Genomic DNA, 24,554 nt, shown 5'->3' with positions numbered 1-24,554 from the left:
CACGAGAGGAGAGAGAGAGAGAGAGAGACAGAGAGAGTAGAGCCATGAGAGACAGAGAGAGAGAGAGAGAGAGAGAGAGAGAGACAGAGAGAGACAGAGAGACAGAGAGAGAGAGAGAGAGAGAGACATTGAAAGAGCAAGGGAGAGAGAGCAGAGTAAGAGACAGTAAAACCAACCAATAGGGGTGGATTTAGAGAAAGAAATAATAACGAGCTTAACGGTAAGACAACTTAAAGGCGACTGAGTGAGATAAAAGGACAGAGAGGGAGACCCGTCTCGCTGCGACAGCATATGGAACGGCCTCGTACGACGAATGGAACAAAAAAAATATAATACTTCTCACTGCCTTCTCGCCTGCCGTATATGCAGAAAAAGATAACCGACGAGGCATTTTTTCTTCTTTAAACCCTATCTCGGGAACATCTGGTTTCATGAGCCCTGAAGCGCTGTCAAACTTGCTCAACCTATAAATTGGCGAAACTTGAGGAGGCTTGAAATGTAGTCCCTAGTCAGCACTAATGGGCACTGAGGGCACACTTTACACGGCAGCTCCGCTGGCGCCACCGGCCCACACTCTATAGCCTAACCCCGTCCCCACGCTGCACACCAAGCAGGTGACCTCCCAGGTACACACTCCTGTAGCCCATTTCTCATAAAGCGAAGGGGCGCAGGCGGCGATAAAGGAGAGATAAAAAGTACAGAGGGAAAAGGTCAAAAGTCTTCTTTTCCATTGGCTGGAGATAAAACCGTGTTTGAGCAGCTTATAGTTATCCAGCATGTCAGGGCCTGGCCGATAAATCACACAGAGATACACACACTGACACACACACACAAACACACAGACACACACACACACACACACTGACACACGCAGAGCGGACCACCCGGAGTGGGCCCCCGGCGCCGTCTTACACGCACATGCGATGATGTTCCCGTATCGGTTCTTCATGCGGTTCTCGTCCTTTTTGGCAGAGTCCCAGGGCGCCGACTGTCCTTCGAAGAAACTCTGGGAGAGAGAGACGAGGAGAGAGGAAGGGGAGGAGGAGCACAGAGAACACAGTGGGTCGGAGAACGCCGAGAGCGGCCTGAGCGGGATGAGCCCGACCCCGACGGAGCACACACACTCCTTCTCTTTCGGATCGGCAAGAGGCAGCGAGACAGCGGTGGCACGCAGCCAACAGACGGCGCGTGGGGAAGGGGAAGGATAAGGCAGGAAAGGGAAACTCAACATAAGAAAGACTGAGATGTCTCCAGCTCATTATTTGACATGGGGGGGGGGGGGGGGGGGGGCGGGACTGGGAGGCGGAGGAGACGGAGAGGCGACAAGGAGATGTGTGTCAAACCGGGAGCAGCGCGAGGGCACGAACGGTCCCACGCGTCGCGTTCAACCCGTGATGCAACAATCTCCTCCTGCCCTCCCTACTCCTCCTCCTCCTCCTCCTCCCCCCCCTCCTCCTCCTCCTCCTCCTCCCTCCTCCTCCTCCCCCCCCCCCCCCCCCCCCCCCAGAGCTCCAACCAGGAGGAGGCAGTGCTAGTTCCATCTCCCCCGGCCCCTGTCTGAAATCTGAAGCACTCACTCAACACCACTCGTTGCAGACCAGGGGTGGTGGTGGTGGTGGGGGGGGTAATTCAGCCTAGCTCATCATCATCATCGGCAGATCAAAAACCGCTCGACTCAGATTACCCCCTCATGAAATATGTATCGTGCCTCGCTGGGGAGGCTTCCAGCCTGGCACCATCCAAGGCACAGTTAAGGCAAATTATGAAAATACATCTCTGGTGCCTCCCGTGACTTAGTAAGGCTGGGTCCCTTGTGGTGGTGGTGGGGGGGGGGGGAGGAGGAGTCAGCCAAGAGGGGTGGGCGATGGGAGTGAAGGTTTGGGGGTGCAGACTTAACTGGTGGACAAGCATGGACAGGAGCACGTTATAGTTTCATGGACACCCACTCTCCTCCTCCCCTCCCCTCAACTCCGCGACCCCCCAACCTCGTTCTTCTTGTAATCACCTTGTGTCTATGTGTGAGAACGCTGCGAATACGTTGCAACTCTGACTGCATGATTATCATCAATTACAGACTCGTGAGACATCCGTCAGAGACAATCACTCGGTTTTAGGAGGGTTGAGGGTGTTTTTCCCTGTGAGACGCGCGTATGTTTGTGTGTGTGTGTGTGTGTGTGTGTGTGTGTGTGTGTGTGTGTGTGTGTGTGTGTGTGTGTGTGTGTGCGTGCGTGCGCGTGTGTCTCGCATGCAGACATATTTTCGGTTGCTCCAGGGAGCTATTAGTCACTCATCAATGTTGCATTCATTCATCTCATTTGGAAGCCGTGGAGCCACACAGAGGCCTTTAAAGACCCAACTCAAGGACACACTCGGGCTGCCTAGGCCTTAGGATTAGTGATTTCGCCGAGAAACAGCTTTAATACGCTTACAAAAAAAAAGGAAGAAAATAGGCTCCCTATATTCCATCATGATTGATGTGCGTCTACCCGAGGCATATTATATGCTGGAGTCCGCCCCACACACACACACACACACACACACACACACACACACACACCACACACACACACACACACACACACACACAACACACACACACACACACACACACAACACACACACACCACACACACACACACACACACACACACACACACGGCAGGCCGTAAGTCTTGTGAAAATGTCCCGGGCAATGTCATTCTCGCTGTCACTCCGAAGGATAAGACTCATATAAGTCTCGGGGAAATCTCGTTCGCACTAAAAGGTGTTACCTGTCACTGGTTCATAATAGTTCTGTCTTAAACGGGTGGGGGGGGGGGGGGGGGGGGACTGTTCTGAGCAGCGTGGAGGAGCCCAGGGGATAACCATGAGAAGTGGTGGATATGATAGAAGCACTCCGACGACAACACCATTCTCGTCTCGCAGAACCTCCTTGTATCCAAATTAAATGAATCAATCTTTGTTTCCAGGTGACTGGCTTCAAAGTACCTACTTGTTAATTTGAAAAGACAACAGTTGGTGGCCCATAAAAACTGATGACGCAGTGGATTTATCTGAATGCGATATATCAAAACACCGCGCCTGCTGTTACTTTATGGCCCATCTTTAAATCACTCACTAAAAACCCTTATTTAGAGAGTTGTGCATTTTGTTCGAAGGCGTTTGCCAATATTAGGATTGTGCTTTTCACTGGCGTGTATTTTTTCGATGATTGGCGCGAGATAGAATCCAACTGTAGCAACGTGAGGACACCGGGCACACACACACGCACACACAACAGTAACACAATAGCAAGGTCTCAAGGCCCTCAAAGTCCCATTCGGATTGACTTGTATGAATGTTGTTGTTTCGGGTGAGCTGTGTTAAAGCAACGGCTTCAGGGTTTTCATATCAAATACAACATGTGTATCTGCCAAACTGTGCTACACGACAATATTGGACAATTCACAGCAACGACATAACACAATGGAATATACATATGATGCAGTGACGATATATATATATATAACAAATACTGTGGTCTCTCTTAAGAGTGTGAAACGTGCATTGTTTTGACATGCGTTCACTTATTTACGTCAAACATTGGCCTTCTAAAGAGCTTATAAAGCATTCAATTTGAATTTGCAAATGAAATACATTTGTTTTATTAAATGTAACTTTAGGTTTATGAGAGATGATAGTGTATGTGTTTAATTAGCAGCATTTGAGGATGAACTACACCTCATTCATAACAAGTCCAACCTGGTAATATATATACATATATTTATCATTAGAATTGTGATGGTTTTGGTCATTGTTCCAGGCTCTTATTTTGAAATTCTACCAATGCTTTCAAAGACTCTTTAGTACAGCAATGTGGAGCAATTGGCAAGTATACAAAGAGGATGTGGCATATTGCACATACTCACAAACTCAAGTACAAGATTGATATCTACATTTATATCTCATTCTTTGCCATAACAAATGGTACTGTCAAGGTGTCACTGTTAAGGCTGTGAACATTTGTGCACTGTCAGAATCTTTTGTGGCATTGCTTCTGTTGGTAAATGCCTCTTTTTAGTCTTGGGTCCCAAAAAGTGAGACATTGAAATCTGAAAGGGCTTATAGGGTACAGAAGAAGAGCCAGCGAGCACACTCCGCACACTCCATCTGTCTGTCAGATATATGCTTTTATAAATCTCTACTCCAAAGTGATCATCTACACGTCTAGAAAAGTGCACAAATATACCAAAGTCGGCTTACCTCATTGATCTGATCCAAAGTAAGGGTACAGAGTAACGAGAAGCGGGGGTCAGAAAGAGATACAGCACAGTGTTAAGTCAACAGCTTAAGAAGTCAACAGCTTAAAAAGGCACAGCCTGTGCCCATATGGTGAGCTCATTGTACAAAAGAAGGAGAGAGAATTATTAAAATGGGCATTGAGATACCCTGAGACAGAGTGAGCTCTATATATATATATATATATATATATTACACACACACACGCACACACACACACACACACACACACACACACACACACACACACACACACACACACACACACACACACACACACACACACACACACACACACACACACACACACAGGAACTGCGGACACTCACAGGGAACAAAACATAGAAATGAATCACTTTAGTCAAGTGAGAATGAGCTCGATTCGTCTCCACAAGAAGCCCGACCCGCCTTTATGGTGTCAAATTGGGGCTGGGGAGACAGCAAGGTGACAGCATGATTGAGTGTGAGTGTGTGTGCGCGAGCGAGAGGGAGAGAGTGGTCCTGCCTGCGTGTGTGTGTGTGTCTCCTTGTGGAAAGGGGGTGATGGTGCCTGGGTTTTTGTGCTTCTGCCGTGGAGCCTTTGGACTGCCTATTACACAACGGTGGTGTTCCAGTTGCGTGGGCCCAATGCAGGCCCGCAGGGCAGCCTGCCAACCAGCCACCTCAATGATGCTGGCTGCTGCAGCAACTAGCCTGGGGAGGCTACATTAGTTAGCTTCACACCTCCGTGGTGTAAGTGTGGTGAATTGAAGATGAGGGGAAGACGGGGAAAATGGGAGAGAGAGAGGCTTGGTGAGGGGAGACAAGAGTGAGAGAAATAGGGAGAGAGAGAGAGAGAGGGAGAAATTAAATAAGGAGGCAATTAGAGAAGGCCTACCAATCCTTGATAATGTAATTAATTGTGCATAATTGGATCACTGAAAATGGACGTGATCCTTTTTCCAATGTAAGAAAGGCTGATAAACGCTGATAATGATATATAATCCCCCCATAACTTGAGATGTTTGTGAACATACATTAATAAGCGGTCATAGGATGGGCAGGCTAAAGTAGATTACACCGGTTAGCCGAGTAGATTTACTTATTAGTTTCTGATCACTTGATTCAGAACTCTTTTTATGAATACGTTCCCTTGAACATCCAATCAAATCCCAAACCCACAAATCCCAAAGCCCCTATTCCAGTTTGCCCTTCTATTAGGTGTGTGTGTGTGTGTGTGTGTGTGTGTGTGTGGCTGTGACATTTGCTTAATAAAGTTCAAGATAATAACCTGAACAAAAATGACAAATGTCCTTATGTCCTAAAGCCTGTTGTTAGACTATCAGCGTCTTATTACATCATCCATTTTCATTGCTGTTTTTATTGCATTACACACTGTTATTGCGCTATGCACAGTTAAATACTATGATGGCATCAATAATGAAGACCGGCGAGATGAATAAAAGACAGAATGAAAAGTGAGGGATGAGAATGGAAAATGAAAAGGAGAAATTGAAGCTTGTTTAATGCGGCACTTGGGAATGAGGAATGGCGGGTGGTGATGGACTACGGAAAATGTCTTGGCACTTGCACTGACTGCTGAAGGACAGGCTGCTGAATGACTTGCTGTCTAATGACTGGCTGGTTGACTGCCTGATGAATAATTGCGGCTGAATGGCTTGTTGCCTAATGACTGGCTGCTGAATGACTGGCTGGTGGACTGTCTGCTGAATGACTGCTGAATGACCGGCTAGTGAATGATGGTCCACTGAATCACTTGCTTCTGAATGACTGGCTGTCGACTGCCTGCTGAATCACTTGCTGCTGAATGAATGGTTGCTAAATGACTGGTTGCTGAATGACTTCCTGCTGAAAGACTGCCTACTGAATGACTGGCTGGTCGACTAGCTGGTGAATGCGGGCTGCTGAATGACTGCCTACTGAATGACTGCCTACTGAATGACTGGCGGGTGGACTGCCTGCTGGTGACTTGCTGCTGAATGACTGGCTGGTGGACTGCCTGGTGGACTGGCTCCCACAGGGCTGGATAGCTGGCACCATGGCCGATGACATGATTGGTTGATTGGTAATTGGTGGGGTGGTTAACAAGATAATCGACTGGTTGTTTTATTGGCTGGCTGGCGATGAACTGGCCGACTAGCCTCTCGCTAAATGGCGGGTCGGCGCGGCCGGCTGACCGGCTGGATGACTGCAAAGTGTACGGCGGCTGAACGGTGGCTGGGCGGCCGTTAAGTGTCCGATGTATCATTGGTTGGTGTAGCTGTTGAACGGCTGGTTGTTGACTGGCGGCGTGGCCGGCTTGGGATTGGCCGTCGGCTGATTGGCTGTGCTGGCTGAGCGGGGGACGGTGAGGGGGAGCAGCAGAGTGCTGCTGCCCGCCTTAATGAGAGAGGCCGTGTGCGCGGTGAGCAGGAGCCGCCTGGTGCCAGGTGTCAGATTACAGTGGCTGCTGTGTGACAGTCTCCTTAGGAGAGCAGCGCTACCCCAGGCTAATCGGACCGGATGCAGACCGGGGGGGGGGGGAGGCAGCACATCGCCGCGCTGTCATCTCTCACTCTTTTTTGCACTTAACTTTTCAAGCCGTTGCTTCTCACGTTGGCCCTACCGCGTCTATGCGGTCTCTGAGGGGGGAACTGGGGCGGCATGATGTGAAACACACACACACACACACACACACACACACACACACACACACACACACACACACACACACACACACACACACACACACACACACACACACACACACACACACACACACGCGTATGTACGCAAAAGCAGATGCACAAACAAGTACAACACGGCGCCAGTGCAAATGTGCCATCACTACGAGACAACAAGAAACAGATGAACGACAAAACAAATCACACTGTAAACGCATCGAGACGGGGGACATTAACAATTCATCATAAAAGTGCATCTGGGGAGAAACAAAACAGTTCTGCTGAGCTGCAGCAAACACCAGGGGAGAGCAGGAGATAGAGAGCGAGACGGGGGGAGGAGAGGAGAGCAGGGGAGACGGGGGGAGAGAGGTGGAGGCAGAGAGGTGGAGGGGAGAGAGCGAGAGAGATGGAGGGGGTGAGAGAGAGACAGACAGCAAGTGAGGAGAGGAAGGGAGTGAAACAATGAGAGTTAGAGAGTTAGAGAGAGAGAGAGAGAGAGAGGAGAGAGAGAGAGAGAGAGAGAGAGAGAGAGAGAGAGAGAGAGAGAGAGAGAGAAATGGAAAACAGAATTCTATCACTGACAGATGAGGAAGTAACAACCATCAATACAAAAATCACAGGAAACTCAACACACACACACACACACACACACACACACACACACACACACACACACACACACACACACACACACACACAGAGACAAAGCCCACCATATTTGGACCGGCGCCTGGAGAAAAAAAGAACTTTCACCAAGGGCGGCAGACCTATCTCCCTGCAAGGAAACTCCCAAGGTTGTTTTAAATAGCAATCCCTCCCCAAGGCTGGACTTGGGAAGACAACAAGGGGGGGTGGTGGGGGGGGGGGGGGTGACGGCGCGACAGGACAGGACAGGGTGCTGTGTTTTAGCCCCTCCACCTTTACCTCGTACTCCTCCTTGAAGCCGTAGCCCTCGGAGCACTTCATCTGGGTGATGTGCTGCAGGAGGTCGGCCACGCGGATGGCCGGGTGCAGCTGGCCCGTCTGGTAGGGCACGTCCACGGGCTCCCGCTTCCGCAGCGACGAGTGGGTGTGGGACTGCACCAGGCTGCTGGTGTCGCTGCCCATGGTCTGGCTCTCGTCTGCTTCGGGACGGACGGACGGACGGACGGACGGAGGGAGGGAGGGAAGGGTTGGGGGGAGGCGGGTTGTTCGGAGATAAAAAGGCAGGAGTCAGGATGGGTGGTTGGGGTTTCATCAGTGTATCGTTACAGGTGCGGTGTGTGTGTGTGTGTGTGTGTGTGTGTGTGTGTGTGTGTGTGAGTGCGTGCGTGTGTGTGGCCGATTGATAGGGGTGACATAATGCCCTGTCACGGTAGAATGGTCTTAATGCTACACCGCTATTGTTATGTGCCGTTTAATGAGGGCGCCCCCCTAAACATAGCTGCTGCTAAACGTAGCCGCTAATGGTAGCTGCCGTTGTAATTGCTCGGGGGGGGGGAGGGTGCCGGGGGGTCTTGCCTCACATGCACCCTGAGCACTGAGGATATTAAGGTCCTTTAACACTCAAAATCACTCAAAATCGCCTTATTTTTTAGCAATCTTCAAGCGGGTTGGTGTCCGACATAGATCAGACAAGTGTTTTTATTCTTTTTATTATCATTGCCACGAACACCAGAAACCTGCTTGAAAATTGCTTAAAAATCCAGGCGATTTAGAGTGATTCTGAGTGTAAAGGGACCGCAGCACCATCAACGTTCATTCAATCAGGTTACCCCGTGGCACGATGGCGGCGGCATTGACGCAGACGTTCCACTGAACAGCGCAGCTCAGGTGTTATCTAGTCACAATATATATCTATGAGGACGTAGCGCTCAGTCTCAGAGTCCGGCCCTGTCTCTCACTGTGAGGAAGTGCACTTCCCGACAGAAGGCTTAAGACTCATTTACCGCTGTAGACCCATTATGTCAAGCCCATCCCGATTGGTAAACAAGCCCCTTGTAAAGTCAGTGATCTCTCTGTTATGGATGGTCACAACAAACACGACATCATTGAGTAATAGGATGAGTCAATGCAGTGGGGAAGGTTTGGGGTCCGTCCCGATGCGTGTGTGTGTGTGTGTGTGTGTTTGTGTGGGTGTGGCCGGGAGAAAACGCTTTTTTCTCTACAACCGGCCTCTTAACTGGCAAAGTGTGGCCTCTTGGTAGTGCACTTACTATATTAGGGTTATGCTGTTAAGATAGTACCCACTAAGTGATGGGTGGGAGGGGGTGGGCTCCGAAGAGCCCGGGGGGGGGGGGGGGGGGGGGTTGGGAGGGTAGCAAGGCGAGAGTGCATAAAGACTCATAAAGAGGCTGTACGAGTTTTTTATTCCCCATTATATTTTGGCGAGTGTTGGGGGCACAGCCCCCCCCCCCCCACTAGAACCCATGGTGAGTGGCAGAGGCGAGGGGGGGTCGGTATGTATACATGGAGGGACGGGGGCGGGAGGAGGAATGGAGGAGAGCGGGGGGTGCGGTGGGGCAGACCAGAGAAGCGTGTGGCAGCAGGCAGCGTGGAAAGCGGCACGCAAACACACACACACGCACACACACAGACACACAACGTCGGATTCCGCCCCCCCCCCAAACCGAGACCCCCTCCACCCGAATAAATGACAACGGAAGAAAAATGAAACCACAACATTAACCTCCCGCCGACTGTATAACTGATATCAATACTAATAATAGTAATAATAATTACAAGGGAACGACATAGAGGGTGGGGGTTGGAGATGACAGGAGGATGCATGGGGCAGGAGGGGTGATGCTGCAGTATTATGGGCACTGTACTGTGATCATGCTAGGCTAATGGTTTCGGTGGGCAGGAAGGCAGAGGGCGGTGGGATGCTGACATGTCCGGGGCCCATGCAGTGATGTCATGGTGTCCATGTCAGAAGCAGACGTTTCTTATGCTTTTGGTTTTCTTTTTGGTTTCTTTTTTTTTTCTTTTCTTTTTTTCTTACGCTTTGGCCTGCTTGCTGAGCAAACACCACCTCCTTCCACCACCCCCAAACAACCCAGGGCCCATTTGGGGGTTAAAACTTACCATTAATGGGGACTTTTTAGATAGCAGATACATAAGAGGTTAAGTGTTTGGAGAGAGAGAGAGAGAGAGAGAGAGAGAGAGAGAGAGAGAGAGAGAGAGAGAGAGAGAGAGAGAGAGAGAGAGAGAGAGAGAGAGAGAGACAGAGAGACAGAGATAGAGGGCGAGAGAGAGAGAGAGAGGCAGAGAGAAAAAGTGAACGAGAGAAACAGAGAGGGAAGGAGAAGAGAAAGAGAGAGGGGGTAAGCAACAATACAGCACGAGAAGAACCTGTCACAGTAAAGTAATGGTCCAGAGAGCTAGGCTACAGGGCCGCTCCCATGCCCCCCCCTGTACAAAGTGGCCAAGTCATAGCCTTTAGGTGGGGGGAGGGTGGGGGTGCGATGGTGGGGTTGTTAAGTTGGATGGATGGGGGGGAGGGGCAGGTTCATCAGTGCAAGACAAAAATGAAATAAATAAACAAGGGAAACAAGCATGTAATGGTGGTGGGGATGTGGAGGGGGGGAACAAACTAAAACAACGACAAAAAGGCCACTGAAGGGGAGTCCGGTTTGTTACGCGTGGGACTATCCTGATTCTATCTGGGTCCTTAATGTCTGCTGTCATGTGCACGTCTCGCCGTCACGAGCCTGGGCCGTGATTTCCCGCAGGGCGGGCGAGGACACCCGCGCACCTCATAAGGGGCAACCAGGAGGACAATCAGAGGGCCCGGGCGCTCGGTCGGCCTGTCGCTTGTAATCGCCGCTGACGGGGCCGACCTGAAACACGGCGGGGCCCCCGTCACGGCCGCGAGTGTGTAACCTTCCCCGGCGCGCCTTAATCTCATGTTAATTGTCCCACGCCTCATTAATTTGCGAGCGGGCCATACGCACGCTGTCCCCACGACAGGCAGGACGCCAGAGCGTCAGAGGTCGTAGTTTTGAGAAGATAAATAAATAAATTTGAGATACAAAAAATACATATTGTAGTATTTTGTTGAAGGGAAAAAGGGGGGCGATTTCACAGAGTATTTCGGGGGGGGGGGAACAATAGAGAAAGCGTTGCGCTGGGTGTTTTCTCCCGTCGTGGCCTGCAGTAGTGAATTATTGCTGCACCAGTGCCCCACTTAGGAGCCATGGTTTTCTGCGCTCGGTCTGACGCTACACTGCTGCTGCTGCTGCTCTGCATGCTCCAACAAAGGCCAGCAATAATTAACGCAGAAAAACTAAATGCTCTTTATTATTCTGCTTTATCACCGAGCAAGACGGATAAACACGGGTGGGGAAGGAAACAAAACAAACAACAACAACAGCAACGGGGAGGAGAAAAAAAAGACGCAACGTAACAATTGGGTCACTAGAGTTTAGCCACAGGCAAGAGGTTGTGGGGAGGGGGACATTAAAAAGAATAATAGAAAAGGTTGTTGTTTTGGAGGGGAGAGGGGGGCGGGTGAGGGGGGAGGGGGGTAGAATGCACAGCGGAGAGAGGGGCAGGGGGGGGAGGTAGAGGTGGAGGTGATAGAGGGGCATCACGTTATTCTAGAGTCCTTAGATATTCTGACCATGACACTATTTACATATACTCGTTCATTTCTGTGGAGGCGTGGTGGAGGGGGTCGTTGAGACAGAGAGAGAGGGAGAAAGAGAGAGAGAGAGAGAGAGAGACTGAGAGAGAGGGAGAAAGAGAGAGAGAGAGAGAGAGAGGGAGAAAGAGAGAGAGCGAGAGCGAGAGAGAGATATGGGTTGCTTCCTACCTCAGTCTCTCACCCATTCGCTTCTCTTCCATGTGTCTGTGTGTAACGCTGCCGCCCTCTGCACAGTAGCATATACTGCGCATACCACACCCCTTCCTCCACGCCCAACCCCCCCCCCCCCCCCCTCCCCCCCCTACCCGGCCGCCCACATCCAGGCCACACGTCTGGTCCATGCATATGAGAGGTCAAACGATGTTAAGTGACGTCACACGCAACGACAAACGCAAACGCGGATGGGATGCAGTGAAGCCAGCCTCCGCCCCCCCCAATCCCCCCCTCCCCCCCGAGGGAGCCCCTTGCTATGATGATGGGGAGAAGTGGGGTACTGAAGGGAGGGTAAGGGGTTGTCATGTGTGTGGGGGGGGGGGAGGGGGGGATGCAGGCAGGTATGGTGGTGAGGAAGCAGTTCTCCAGTGAAAAGAGCCCAACCAAAACCAAAGGGAGGGAATGATGGTTTCAGCTCGGATTGCCTGTGCGATCAAACGCTTGCGAGACTTGCTAATGTAGTGCAGTACTTTGCAACATTGTGGACACCTTTACATTTCTACGGGAAAAGTACAAAGAGATAAATATTGAATACGATCCAAAGCCCGTGGGGGAAGAAAGCAGAACGTGTCTCACCTAGAATAGCAGTTGGCACAAATGGATCAGCTCCTACCCGACATGAGAGGTGGAGGTGGAGAGAGGGAAGAGAATTTTAATGAATGAATAACAATTAAAACACAAACATTCTTTAAAAAAAACTACCATTAATACAATTGACACTTTCTTTCGATCACGCAAAAACCGGAGACAAAATCGGAATAAATTCAGATAATTCATATATTTGACCGGAAACTCTCACAGATGATTGTTAGTATTTTCCCTTGACAAGGAACAATAACACCAACATAATAAAGAGCTAAACAAATGATAAAACATTTGGGTAACTGGTAACATTAAGGACAACCAAGTCAATGTAGCAAAATTTTGACATGATATTAATCGATTGAATAGTTTTCATGCATTGGAATATGGGTAAAGTACTACACTAAAGAAGATCTCACCGGAAAACCCGTCAGCATTTTCATGGATTCATGGTGAGGATTACAGAGGCAATATCATGGAGCTGTTTCCGTTGGTTATAAAGTTTTACCTGGGTAGTAAGTGTTGGGGGGAATGGAGGTAGTCAGAGTGTTGGATTTCGCCAGCGTGAAGGAGGAAGGCGAAGACCCAGCTGTGAACAGAAATGAACACGGCGTAAAAAGACATCAACGGAACAATTCAAACCTGCTTAATAGGACTAAAGATACACTGAACCGTTCCCGAAGACAGGACAAGTTGTTCTCTGGGCAGAGGTTACAGCAAAGCTCAAATGATGGCAGTGCAATGCCGACAGAGCAAATGTCCATGTTAAGAGTGTAGCCCTGTACGTTTATAGCCTTTAAGCAGGTGTTCTGCTGCACACTGTGAGTGTTGTTGGCTTTAGGAGGGTCAAATCAGGGACAGAAGGTGAACCGCTGGTACATCCATTTTTTCCAGGACAGTTGAGACGGTTTGTCTCGAAGACTGTGCGCCAAAGTGACAGAGAGAGACGCAGGGTTAATAATCAGCGGTGACAGACAGTTAAGGAAGGTCACTGCATCTTTGGGGCTCATTCCCCCCCTAAGCCTTCTGGGCGAATGAATCTGTTGGTTGTGACTTTTGGGAATTATACCAGGTCGGGACCCTGGATGAAGGTTTAGCCGGGCTGTCCATCATCTGTGCGGTTTGTTTAAGAGCGGCGATGGAGATAATGAGTGGCTTAGCGTGCCATAGTGACCTATGTATGTATGTATGTATGTATGTATGTTTGTGCTCATCTTGAAAACCTGGTTATTTTGGGGGTACGACCCGCGTTAAGCCGTAGTGGAAATGGGTAGTGATAATGGACACAGAGACCTGGGATTTCACAAGGTGCTTGTTGGGGTTTCCTTAAGCAGCGATTATTGATCATGGGACACACACCGTTTCTGCCAGCCCATGCAAAACAATGTATTTACTCATCTGTTAACAAAGATGGCACACTGTGAAAAAGTTATTATTTTGCTAAGGTTATTCAATAATTAAGGTTGTTGACCAGATTTAGTTTTTTTTCTTTTTTCAGCCTAACGGAAATTAAACGTGAAAAACTGGATTTGCTCATATACAAATACTTTAAGGGATATTAATGAAGCCCTTGTATTATGGTGAGAGAGATTATGAAATTAGAGGATTCTGTATCCATCCAAACGAACGCAGATCTTTTCATGTTGTCTGGAGTCTGAAGTGTATGTGAAGTAGTAACAGCGTTAGTCTGAGCAGCTCAAATGTGACTCCCATGTAAATGAGCGCCAGTATTATAATTCAATGGCAGTATAAAACGTTAAGAGCGTTTTTAAACCCGAATCTCACGAGCCCCCCTGAAAAAAAAAAGAGAAAAGAAACGCTGCAGGCTTTAAAGTAGGAGAAGAAGAAAAAACCCGCACAGACATACATCAAAACAAAGGGATATAAATGACCAGTGTTGAAAGCCTCTCTGTAACACATTCTCTTTCTAAATGGGATCTGTGAAACTCCGATGCGTTGATGAAAAAAATAACTTCAACTTTTACAATTTCAAATAAAAACCAGTAAGCGGGACAGAGATAACTTTTTTTGGAGGGGGGGGGGGGGGGGGGGGTTGTTAAAGCGGCGGAGGCATCCCCGGCCCGTACCTCGCCCGTTGAGCGTCAGGCTGCACTCGCTGCGTGCGTTGAGTGTGAGCGCACACTCGCTGCGGGCGGTGAGCGTGTGGTTGTGTGTGTCCATGAAGGACAGCGCCTCGTCGCAGTTGGTGCCCTGCTCCGTGTAGCTCTTGTCCATGGAGTTGACCATCACCGTCATCTCCTGCCGCGTGCTGTTCATCGTCTCCTTGCGCTTCTTCGCCAGCTTCCTGCACGGGTTCGAGCCCCAGTGGACGCACAAGGGAGGGAGAAGGGGAGAGAGAGAGAGAGAGAGAGAGAGAGAGAGAGAGAGAGAGAGAGAGAGAGAGAGAGAGAGAGAGAGAGAGAGAGAGAGAGAGAGAGAGAGAGAGAGAGACATGATTATTCCCTGCTCTCCTGGACTGGCACCTGGGTATAGGATGCAATGGAAAGATATTGTTGTTTAAGGAAAATACAACAAAATAAGTAACTATAAGGTCTGTGATATACACTGTAGATAAATAGTATCTTAAAAGGATGATGAGAGCTATAAGGGCCGTTAAGGAGAACTTGCTGACAAATATAGGCCACCTATGTTTTTAAAGAACGATCCATGAGTTGTTATATAATCTTTGCATAAGAATTGCACACGGAGGGAAGAGGATGACGGATAAAGGCGGTTAGCTCCCCGTAAATAGCCCACAGTGTATTACGGGAGGCCCATGGCTCTTCTGGTCACATTGTTTGATTAGAATTAAATACCGTACTCTGGGGCCGACGCTGGGAAAGGTGTGACACCCTAACCCAAATACATCAGCGGTATTGATGATTTAAAATTAGCCGCACTGTTCTGAGCGGGCTGGGGATGGGGAGATTCACCAGTGAACTAAAACAGTCAACCTGCTTTTATTGACCTACTTCAATTTAATGTACTGCAGCCGTGAAATATGTGCCCTTGTTAGAGTAACGCGACGGAAAAAGTTTGTGGAGGGAATACGCACACAAACGCACGTCAGCACACTTTGTGTTGGTCACGGAAATACCCACTAACCAGGACCATCACAACACACACACACACACACACACACACACACACACACACACACACACACACACACACACACACACACACACACACACACACACACACACACACACACACACACACACACACACACACACACACACACACACACACACACGAGAACACCACTTTGCACTGATTTCCGTCTTCTATTGATGTGTCCTGACCCGATCCTTGCAGAAACTCAAACAAGCAAAGTAATCCTGGGTGCTTCCAGGCCATGATCAGGGATGAATCCTAAACCGACCCCCCCCCCCACCCCACCCCACCCCCTGAAAATAAATAAAAGCCAATCTGCGCGGGAGGGACTTTGCAGTGGGCACAGCCGCGGCGCATCGCTTTATGGCCGCGGGCGGAGGCAGGGCGGGAGGTGAATAACGAATGAGGCTGCGGCGCCGTGCACACTGCCCGGCCCCCCTACTTTGTAGCTCTCAGTGTGACCCCTCAGCCCGCTGACGCTGTGGCGGGTTTTTGTTTGTCTCTTGTTCTTGCTCTTCTCGGGGAGCGTCGGCCGCGGGCCTTAATGGCTACGGCTCACCCGTCGTGTTGTTTTTCGCAAAAAACATCCTCTGTTTATTCAATTCCGTGGGTGCCTCGTGCCATATGGCGGCGGGTGCCCCGCGGGCCTTCAAACAACTGCAGTCGCTTTGCCTCTGAAGGCCGCGGCGTGGGGCTAATAGTGGGGAATCGCTTTCTCCCGGCGGCTGAATGACAAAGTGGTGACGTCCCCCCCGTTCTGTGGGAGCCGCTACCTCGTCTTTAATATGCAATTAGCGCCGAAACAAAATGGCAATCATGTCTATCTCTCTCTCTCGCTCCCCCCCCCCCCCCCCCCCCCCCCCCCCAAGCATCATTTATAGTATAATCGAGAGGAGAGAGGAAGGAGGAGAGGAAGACGAGAGAGGCCTCGAGCAAGGCATGGCACGAGGAGGAAGATCAAGAAACCGCTTATTTTTATACCTCAGCCCAAACTAGTTTTTATTCGACTATGTTTGTGCGCGTCTCGTGTGTGTTTCGGCTTCTGTGCCCTTCTGCTAGTCGTGCTCCTGATCCGTTGTGATGCTTCCTTTTCCGTTGGACTTGGACCAAACACATGCAGGAGCAGCGGGACGGCCACGGTGCGGCGCAAGGCCGGTCGGCGTGGGCGTGACGATGAGGATTAATTGGCGTGCCATTCTACCCCTCGTTCGTCTGTACGAGAAGAGGAGGGGGGGGGGGGAGAGCGCCGGCGTGATAGATGGCTGTATTACAGCGTCTGATGCGGCGAGCCACAGAGAACAAGAATGTGTACAGTAGGAGTTGCTTGTGTGTTGACGCCACAGGGCCATTCATCATGTTCCCCAGGAGTTAGCCTAGCCGCGTGCGCACGGGGGGGAACAGCAGCCATCGTCGGCGCGTCCCGATTCGCTGGCCTGAGCGCTTGGCTTCAAAACAGAGAGAGAGAGACAAAAAAAAAAGGGAAAACCCGACGGAAAGTTGCTCTAAACGGCGCCGCCGGTATGTCACGCTGGGAGTGCGCCTGGGACTAGAAAGAGAGAGAGTAACAGATGAAAGCTATGACTGTAGAATCGAAATAGATGGAGATGAGGCTTCAGGTAACTACATCAGGCGGGTCTCATTAGAGAGCATGCCTCTGGTTCCGCCCTAGCCTAGCTCCGATCTGAGCGAACACAACAGACCTCCTAACTGCGATAGTTGAGCGAGAACATAAAGAGGGGGTAGCGGGGAATGTCTCCGAGATTGTGTGTGTGTGTGTGAGATGGCGTGTGTACGACGCCTCCCGCCGAACACGCCGACAAACAACGACGCCTCCCGCCGAACACGCCGACAAACAACGACGCCTCCCGCCGAACACGCCGACAAACAACGAACACAAAGACGCACGCGCATCTTTGTGTTCGTTGTTTGTCGGCGTGTTCGGCGGGAGGCGTCGTCACCGCGGCAACAGCTTCTGAAAAGCGAAGGCGCTTCAAAAACCTCGTGCTCAGCGTGGCGTCCTCGTTCCCGTGCCAGAGATCAGTGTACACAGGGCACCATGCGACGCGGAGACAAAAGGAGGCTTCATTAGATGACTTTAACGCGCCCGACGCCGTGTTTGCGTGTTTGCTAACCGCCAGACGCCTGACTGACATGCAGCCAGGAGTCAGTGGCAGACGCTCCTTTGAAAACAAAACATAATCTGTGCGGGGAGGGGGGGGGGGGGGGGATTCAGATCTTCGAATTTTGTGACACGGTTCCAACAATCTTCCGTTCTCTCGTCGCCAAGTTTGCTTATTCACTCTGTGTCTGTCACTCATCCGTGGACCCAAAGATCAGACATTCTTTGACCAATCTGTTCATTATTTGCAATTATCCATTCACTTCCTTGAACATATCTTTTCAGAAATTCAAAAATAAACGATTTCGGTGCCTCTGTATGAGTTTGGGCGTGCGCAGTTAAGGAGATGTATTGTCCCTGAAGCCGCTAATACATCTGCTAAATTGTTGGTTCTGCTAATATATTTTTTAGTGCGTGTGTGTGTGTATGTGTTATTGTGTGCTTGTGCGTGCGCGCGTGTGTGTTTGTGTAGGGTAACATAATGAAGAGCCTTGAGAGCGTAGTCATTTCTATGCCCCCCCCCCTCAAAGAAAAGATGGCATTGAGCCGGGAAGCTACGAGAGCCGTCTCTATTTGAGAGAGCCGCCCTGGTGAAAGAGCCGCCCTGGTGAAAGAGGCGCCCTGGTGAAAGAGGCTCACGTCGGAGGAAATAAAGAAATATATACTCCTATCGTTAAACTATAAACCAACTATTCGTGTGTTTTCAAATCCAACCGTCAACAATATAAAGTGCGGTTCATGGTGGCTACATGACGGGAAGTGGATATTTATTGGTTAGTAAAACCTGTATGTGGTTTACAACCTTCCTTAACAACACACACTGTATATATAATCATGTTGGGGAAACAAATTTGATATATAGAGTACAGAGTACAATGTGTGAGCTCCTTCCGGAATACGACATTTTCCAGACAGGTTATAGTGAAGCACAGCGGAGATGTGATCTTTCCTGATTGGATGTAGTGGGAGTCACTCCTGCTTACAAGAGTCATCTGGATTGATATTGAATTAAAATAGCCACCTGACATGCCACACAGCTACAAAAAAAACGCCTGAATAGATTCACAAAACGCAGAATGTGGGCATAATTTACTATTGTTCTTTAGTGATGGAAGAAGGGCCACATTTAACCATCAAGTACCGTCTTTGATACTGGAAGTGTTGGATTGAACATAGCTGCTTTTCCCCATGAAAATAACGGCCTGATATTTGGTTAATTAATTATGTCATGTGGGAAGCTCAACAAGTGTGAGTTATTTCAAAAATGCGATATTCCCATTAGTTTAAGCAAACTTGCTGTGATATCAGTATCGTGAATGCCTTTTAATATCTGGTGGCTGACAGGAAAGCTGACAAATCGATTTCAGGGTTTTCTTTGCAAACAATCATGTGAACAAGTCGCACTGCGTTGAGATATCTTGGTTTTATGCCTCTTCGATGGATTATGGAATTGTTCTTGTGATGACAAACGTCTAATTCATACACTTCTCTGCAGACTGAACCCTCCACAAGTCATCCAACATTCATTCCCCATCCCTTACCACAGCCATCTAAAAATACTGCTGAATGAGTGCACATCATTCCAAAACAATCATATTGTGACTAAAGCAAACTGGTCTAGCCTATACTTAATACTTTTATCAAAGGTGTTGTGGGTACCATTACCGCGCTAATCAATTGAGTGTAATTTGCTTGGAATGCCAAAGCCATCTGTCAGCTATTAGTGAGTGAAATGCTCTGTTAGATCCATCTGTTTCTAGTAGACTGCGTCTGCCTCTATATGGGAGAATATAGATTAAGGCCCGCTCCCTGCTCACGTCTGATCAATCGTGCCATCTCTTCCCTGATTGGTTCTTGGAATCCCTCTTGCCTGTCAATCACAAGGTGCGGGAATGCAACACTTCTGAATGGCGGAGAGGTGGCTGTTTTGTTTCAAAATCTTGCCCTATTCTGCTTTTTCTCTCTCTTCTACAACTCTCGAGTTTCACCGACTAGGGGTTGGAGTCCCGGAGAATGGACCAAGTTCATTGAGGGCCGGGTTGGAGTCCCGACGTGGGTACCAGAGACATGAACTTTGAAGGGTTTGAGACCCGAGTTCGGTCTGGGTAAGAGTCCTAGAATCCGGGTTGGAGGGTACCAGAGAGACTGTTGATCGGATCTTAAATACATTACACTTTCTAAAATGCTTTTTTAACTCTGCCTTTATTTTCTATCAATTGTACTAATTTTTTGCACATGTTTTCTTTTACTTATCTATTATTTTATTTTATCGTATGACAATGTTTATATGTGTCCCAGGGAAGGGTTTGTGTTCCTTCCTCTCGCCTCGACAGCCTGCACCTTATTAGCATGCGGCACGTGTAGGTGCAACAAATGTGCATGGCTTGTTCCAATTAATGGGATCCTTACTGCTGCCTCGCAAGGTTCAATGAAGGTGTTTGCCCGGAGCACATTGTGTTGTACAAGGCAAGTTCAGTGGGCTTCACGCAACGACACATGCTGAACAGAGGCTATTAGGGGATGTAGCGGTGTGTAGGCTTGGATCAGGCCCGGGCCGAAACAATGGGGATCTTCAACTAGTAAAAGTTCTGACACCAGTCTTTATGTGTAGTAGCAGGGATTTGAAACGTTGGGGGTTGGGACGTGAGTGATACAACGAAAACTTCTGTTTCGATGAATAGCACATGGAGTAATGATGTAAATAAAATGAACTTCAGATGAGATGTTGCTGACGCTCATCTTGTGCGAAATCTGAGTCCAGATTTCGCAACCTTCCACCGAAACAGGGAGTAAAATTTAGCGTTGAAGGAACACGTCGCGTGAGAGCACACTCCCAAACAGCGCACGTGAACCGCATGTGCAACTCTACATTGGTCTGCCGCGACTGACCCAGCAGGGCAGCCGGGATTAGCGACACGGGCTCGACCGCCGTCCTCGTTATCGACCACCCGAGAACCTTTACTCAATCCAATCAACTTCACCGATAACTCCCGGGAGAGATGTAGAGACGTACACATATATATGAAGAATATCCGGGGCGGCCGCGGGGTACGAAACACGCCAGGGGCAACCATCTCTAAAAAAAACAAACACGAGATGTTACCGCTGCATCGCATGAATAATAAAACAGCTAACGAGCCGACTGCGGCCGCGCGCAGGCGTGATTGGTCAGATGGTTGAAGGATATATGGATACCCAGCACGGTATTGGGGCCGCTCTGCGGTAACGAGGCATGTGATCTGATGCGTCTGGTAGAGACACAATCACACACCGTCCACTCCCTCTGCCCTCTTGATCCCCCCCCCCCCCCCCCCCTGGGTCCCCAGAGGCAGTGGACGCGGCCCACCTGATTAAAGAAACGAGAGGCCGATGCATTGGATCGAACATGCAAGTGCATCTCTAATGAGCGTGCTGAGCGACACTTGTATGACGTGCATCAGCGGGCCGGTACGTGTGTGTGTGTATGTGGGTACGTGTGTGTGAACGTCTGTGTGTACGTGTGTGTGTGATGTATGTGTGTGTGTGCCGTGGTAGTGGAGTCCTCTGGCAAAATACGTAAAGTGCATATTTTGGTGCACTGCCTGATGCTCTCTTGCCTTGAAAAGACTTGTTTGATGAATGCATCAGAGCATTAACGGTGTCCATCAATCATGGAGGTGTTGCGCTCCCGAGGCTGTCAACAAGGCTGCGGTAAAAGTGCAGATGAACGCCACTGCGGAGTCCCTTGGGGGAGACGGTGGGTTTTAAGGGTTCCCCATGCATAATTTATTAAAAACATATACATGTTTGCGTATTTTTACGCATAATGTCTAGAGAGGACATTTCGTTTTTTCTCTGGATACAAAAGGAAAGGGAAAACGTGACGATATCCAAACAAAATATTCACTTCAACACTTTGTTGGTTGGAGCCAGACCTGACCCGAAATCGACCATCTTAAAGAATGCTTTCGGAATCCATGAAGCCTGTTTCTGTTAGTGGGAATGATACTACAGCCAAATTATCCTTTTTTTTTCCCACTGAAGAGAAAAGGTATTTTTAGTAATATCCCTGGCTTGTAATTTGTATAATTGCCCATATGCTGAAATTCTAATATTGGCACTGATGAGAAATCAAGGCCCAAATGGTTTCGATGGTTCCATGAGGCATTGTAACGCAATCAGCGTCTGGGGATATTAACATACAAGCAACAAGGCTCAAAACCACAGTCTATACTCAAAGATCCCACTGAGCTCTCATTAAGCGCGATACTCTGAATAGTCTTTGAGCGACAAACAACTGAACAAAATACACATGGAGCAGATATTCAAAATGTGTGGTTTCTGACTGACATTCCTAAGGCTTTTGTGTACCCTATTGGTGTACCATGACTGAAGTATGCTGGTAACACTATACAATGAGGATAAACCAAAGTAGCATCAACATAGGGGCTAGGGTTAGGGTTAGTGTTTTCGTCCCATTACATTACATCATTAGTAAATGATAACTAGACCATCAGGTAACTGTTAATTAAATAATGTTTAATTTATGTATCCTTATTGAGAAGGTTTTACCAGTCGTTTTTAGCACCACAGAACCTGTAAAGACTCGAGCAAAGCCAGTATCATTCATATTGTTATACATAGTATTGTACCAAAAAATCCAAACATGGATCCCAACAATGTCATCGTCAAACGGGGACGCATCAAGTTGTAGATCAATGCATAGTGACAGCTGAGGCGGCATTGAAATGACAACAGCAACAAGAGACCAACATTTCTGGCATTGCAGTTGGTTTCATCTACCATCTACCGGTAAAATACTGGTAGAATTGCTATAATAAATGAAACAATGGCGAGACATGTCTTGTATTTTTAGCGTTCACCGCTAAAAATACAAGACATTGAGGCAATGTCCTACGAGGAGCTATGCAACAACACAACAGTGCTCGGTACCATACAACCCGCTTCTGACCGAGACCTGCCCATACACAACCAAACACACACACACACACACACACACACACACACACACACACACACACACACACACACACACACACACACACACACACACACACACACACACACACACACACACACACACACACACACACACACACACAGCACTCATTAGGGCCCTCTGTTTCGGAAAGTCTGAGCTCCACGATGATGAGTGACATTCGGCGTGTTCAAGCCTCCGACTCGTCTTCTCCAGGTGTATCCCCGAAACGTTCCCCTTTGAAGCCAGAGCTGCATTGTGTACCCCCGCCAGCAGCCACCCCGCCTCAACCCCTCCCCTTGATCGCAGACATCTCATAACAGATTAGCCGTCATCCATCACAAACAACCGTTACCGGGAGGAGGGAGCACAAGCCACGGGCGGGGGAAGCAGGCATCGCCGCCGTAACAATAAGCTCCTTTCACCGCAGTCAGCGGAATTGGGCGAGCGAGAAACGCTCCCGCTATTGTTTTATTTACACATGAATCTGAATAGAGCGGCGGCGCACTCGGTGGCAAATGACATGCAGCTATTTACGTAAACAGCGAAAGAAACAGAAAACGGCGCGTGTTCGAAGGGCACGACTCCGTCATCCCCCAGTGCGCGGGGTGACATTTATGGGTGTTTAACGTGCGACAGGATGCAACGTGCATGAGTGGAAGACACGGGTTGAAGACGGAGCGACAGAGCTCTGAGGCTGGATGGATGTACGGCAGCCGCCATGGATAACCACATGCGTTCAAAGAGGGATGGTTATGGCGGGAGTTTATCTTATGAATGGTGCTTAGATTAGGAAGAGGATTAGGACGGTATGTGTGGTTGAAGGTATGTATGTATGTATGTTGAGTGGAGGTGTATGTGTGGTGGAAGGTATACGTGTAGTTGAGGGTATTTGTTCGATTGAAGGTGTGTGATTGATTATGAGGTTTTCTTTGATCTAAGGTACGTGATTGATTATAGGTATTTGTTTGATTGAGGGTTTAGATTGATTGGCGGTTTCTGTTTCAGTTGGGGCAATTGCGATGCTCGTCTGCTCACTCATTGACGTCCACAAGAGCACCAAGGCATCGCTGGCGCGGCAGAGAAAAAAAAATCGATCTCTGTCAAGTTCGACAGTGGTGAAGTCATCAGACGCGATATGAAAAATTTAACATCAGCACCAATGTACAAGCTGCAATATTGATCCTCTTTTCTTTAAAAAATAATGTTTTTTACTCTCTCTCTCGGCCGCCGGGCTATCGTTAAGGCAGTTCAGTTGTACACTGAACAAAATACAAAAAAGCGTGGCTCTGCGTCGGTCGCCATTGGCGTCCAGATCCGTAGGGAAGGAATCCACGCAGCGGCCCAACGCATGCCCGGGGTTTTCCCTCAGAGACCGGGCCAGGTGGAACGGCCGAGTGGCCCCCGCGGCGCGAGAGCCAACTGGCTCTGTCTCTCCCACAGCCCTTCACAAAGGACAGCGCTGCACTAGCGGCCGGGGCCAGAAGAGCAATGATATGAACAAAAAAATAACAAAAAGATAGAGAGAGATGTAAAAAAAAAAAAACGGAAAAAAAGCCAAACTATAGAAAAGCAATTGGTGTGTGGGTGAGTAAAGCATGGCACTGACATCACACGGAGTGGTTACTTACAGGTAGTAAGTGTAGGACTGATAGGTTCTTCTGCCCGTGTGGGGTGGAGGTAGGTGGTGGGGTCGGGGGGGTCGGAGGGGGGGGGGGGGGGGGGGGGGGGGGTGGCGGTGGAGGGGGGGATGGAATGGAAAGGAAAGAAAAAAGTAAAAAATATATTAATGTTTTGGAAAAAAACGAGTCGAAATGAACAAAATCAGATCAGATGGTGGCATACGTGGTGGTTTACACTCAGTGATCGTGAGGGCTAAGGTGGACAACACTAGGGGGGCGGCGGGGGGGGGGGGTGGGACGCCTCATGCTTGGCGAGGCCAAGGGGACGAGGAAAGGTCGGGGCCTAGCGCACCTG

At 49.1% G+C, this 24,554-nt stretch overlaps 1 protein-coding gene across 1 annotated transcript in view; it reads right to left on the bottom strand.

Annotated features, from left to right (window-relative positions):
• The window catches only part of LOC130387241 (receptor-type tyrosine-protein phosphatase mu-like), a 126,554-nt gene that overhangs the window by 34,735 nt on the left and 67,265 nt on the right, over positions 1–24,554 (bottom strand). The window contains exons 15-20 of the mRNA XM_056596255.1: positions 14,511–14,668; positions 12,872–12,952; positions 12,358–12,387; positions 10,008–10,019; positions 7,866–8,062; positions 867–1,006 (exon numbers count right to left, since the gene is read on the bottom strand). Coding sequence (XP_056452230.1) covers positions 867–1,006; positions 7,866–8,062; positions 10,008–10,019; positions 12,358–12,387; positions 12,872–12,952; positions 14,511–14,668 — 618 coding nt within the window. The remainder of the gene's footprint in view (positions 1–866; positions 1,007–7,865; positions 8,063–10,007; positions 10,020–12,357; positions 12,388–12,871; positions 12,953–14,510; positions 14,669–24,554) is intronic.

Source organism: Gadus chalcogrammus, chromosome 8, assembly GCF_026213295.1.
Source record: "Gadus chalcogrammus isolate NIFS_2021 chromosome 8, NIFS_Gcha_1.0, whole genome shotgun sequence".
Classification (NCBI taxonomy): domain Eukaryota; kingdom Metazoa; phylum Chordata; class Actinopteri; order Gadiformes; family Gadidae; genus Gadus; species Gadus chalcogrammus.
This window is presented reverse-complemented; position numbering and strand designations above follow the sequence as displayed.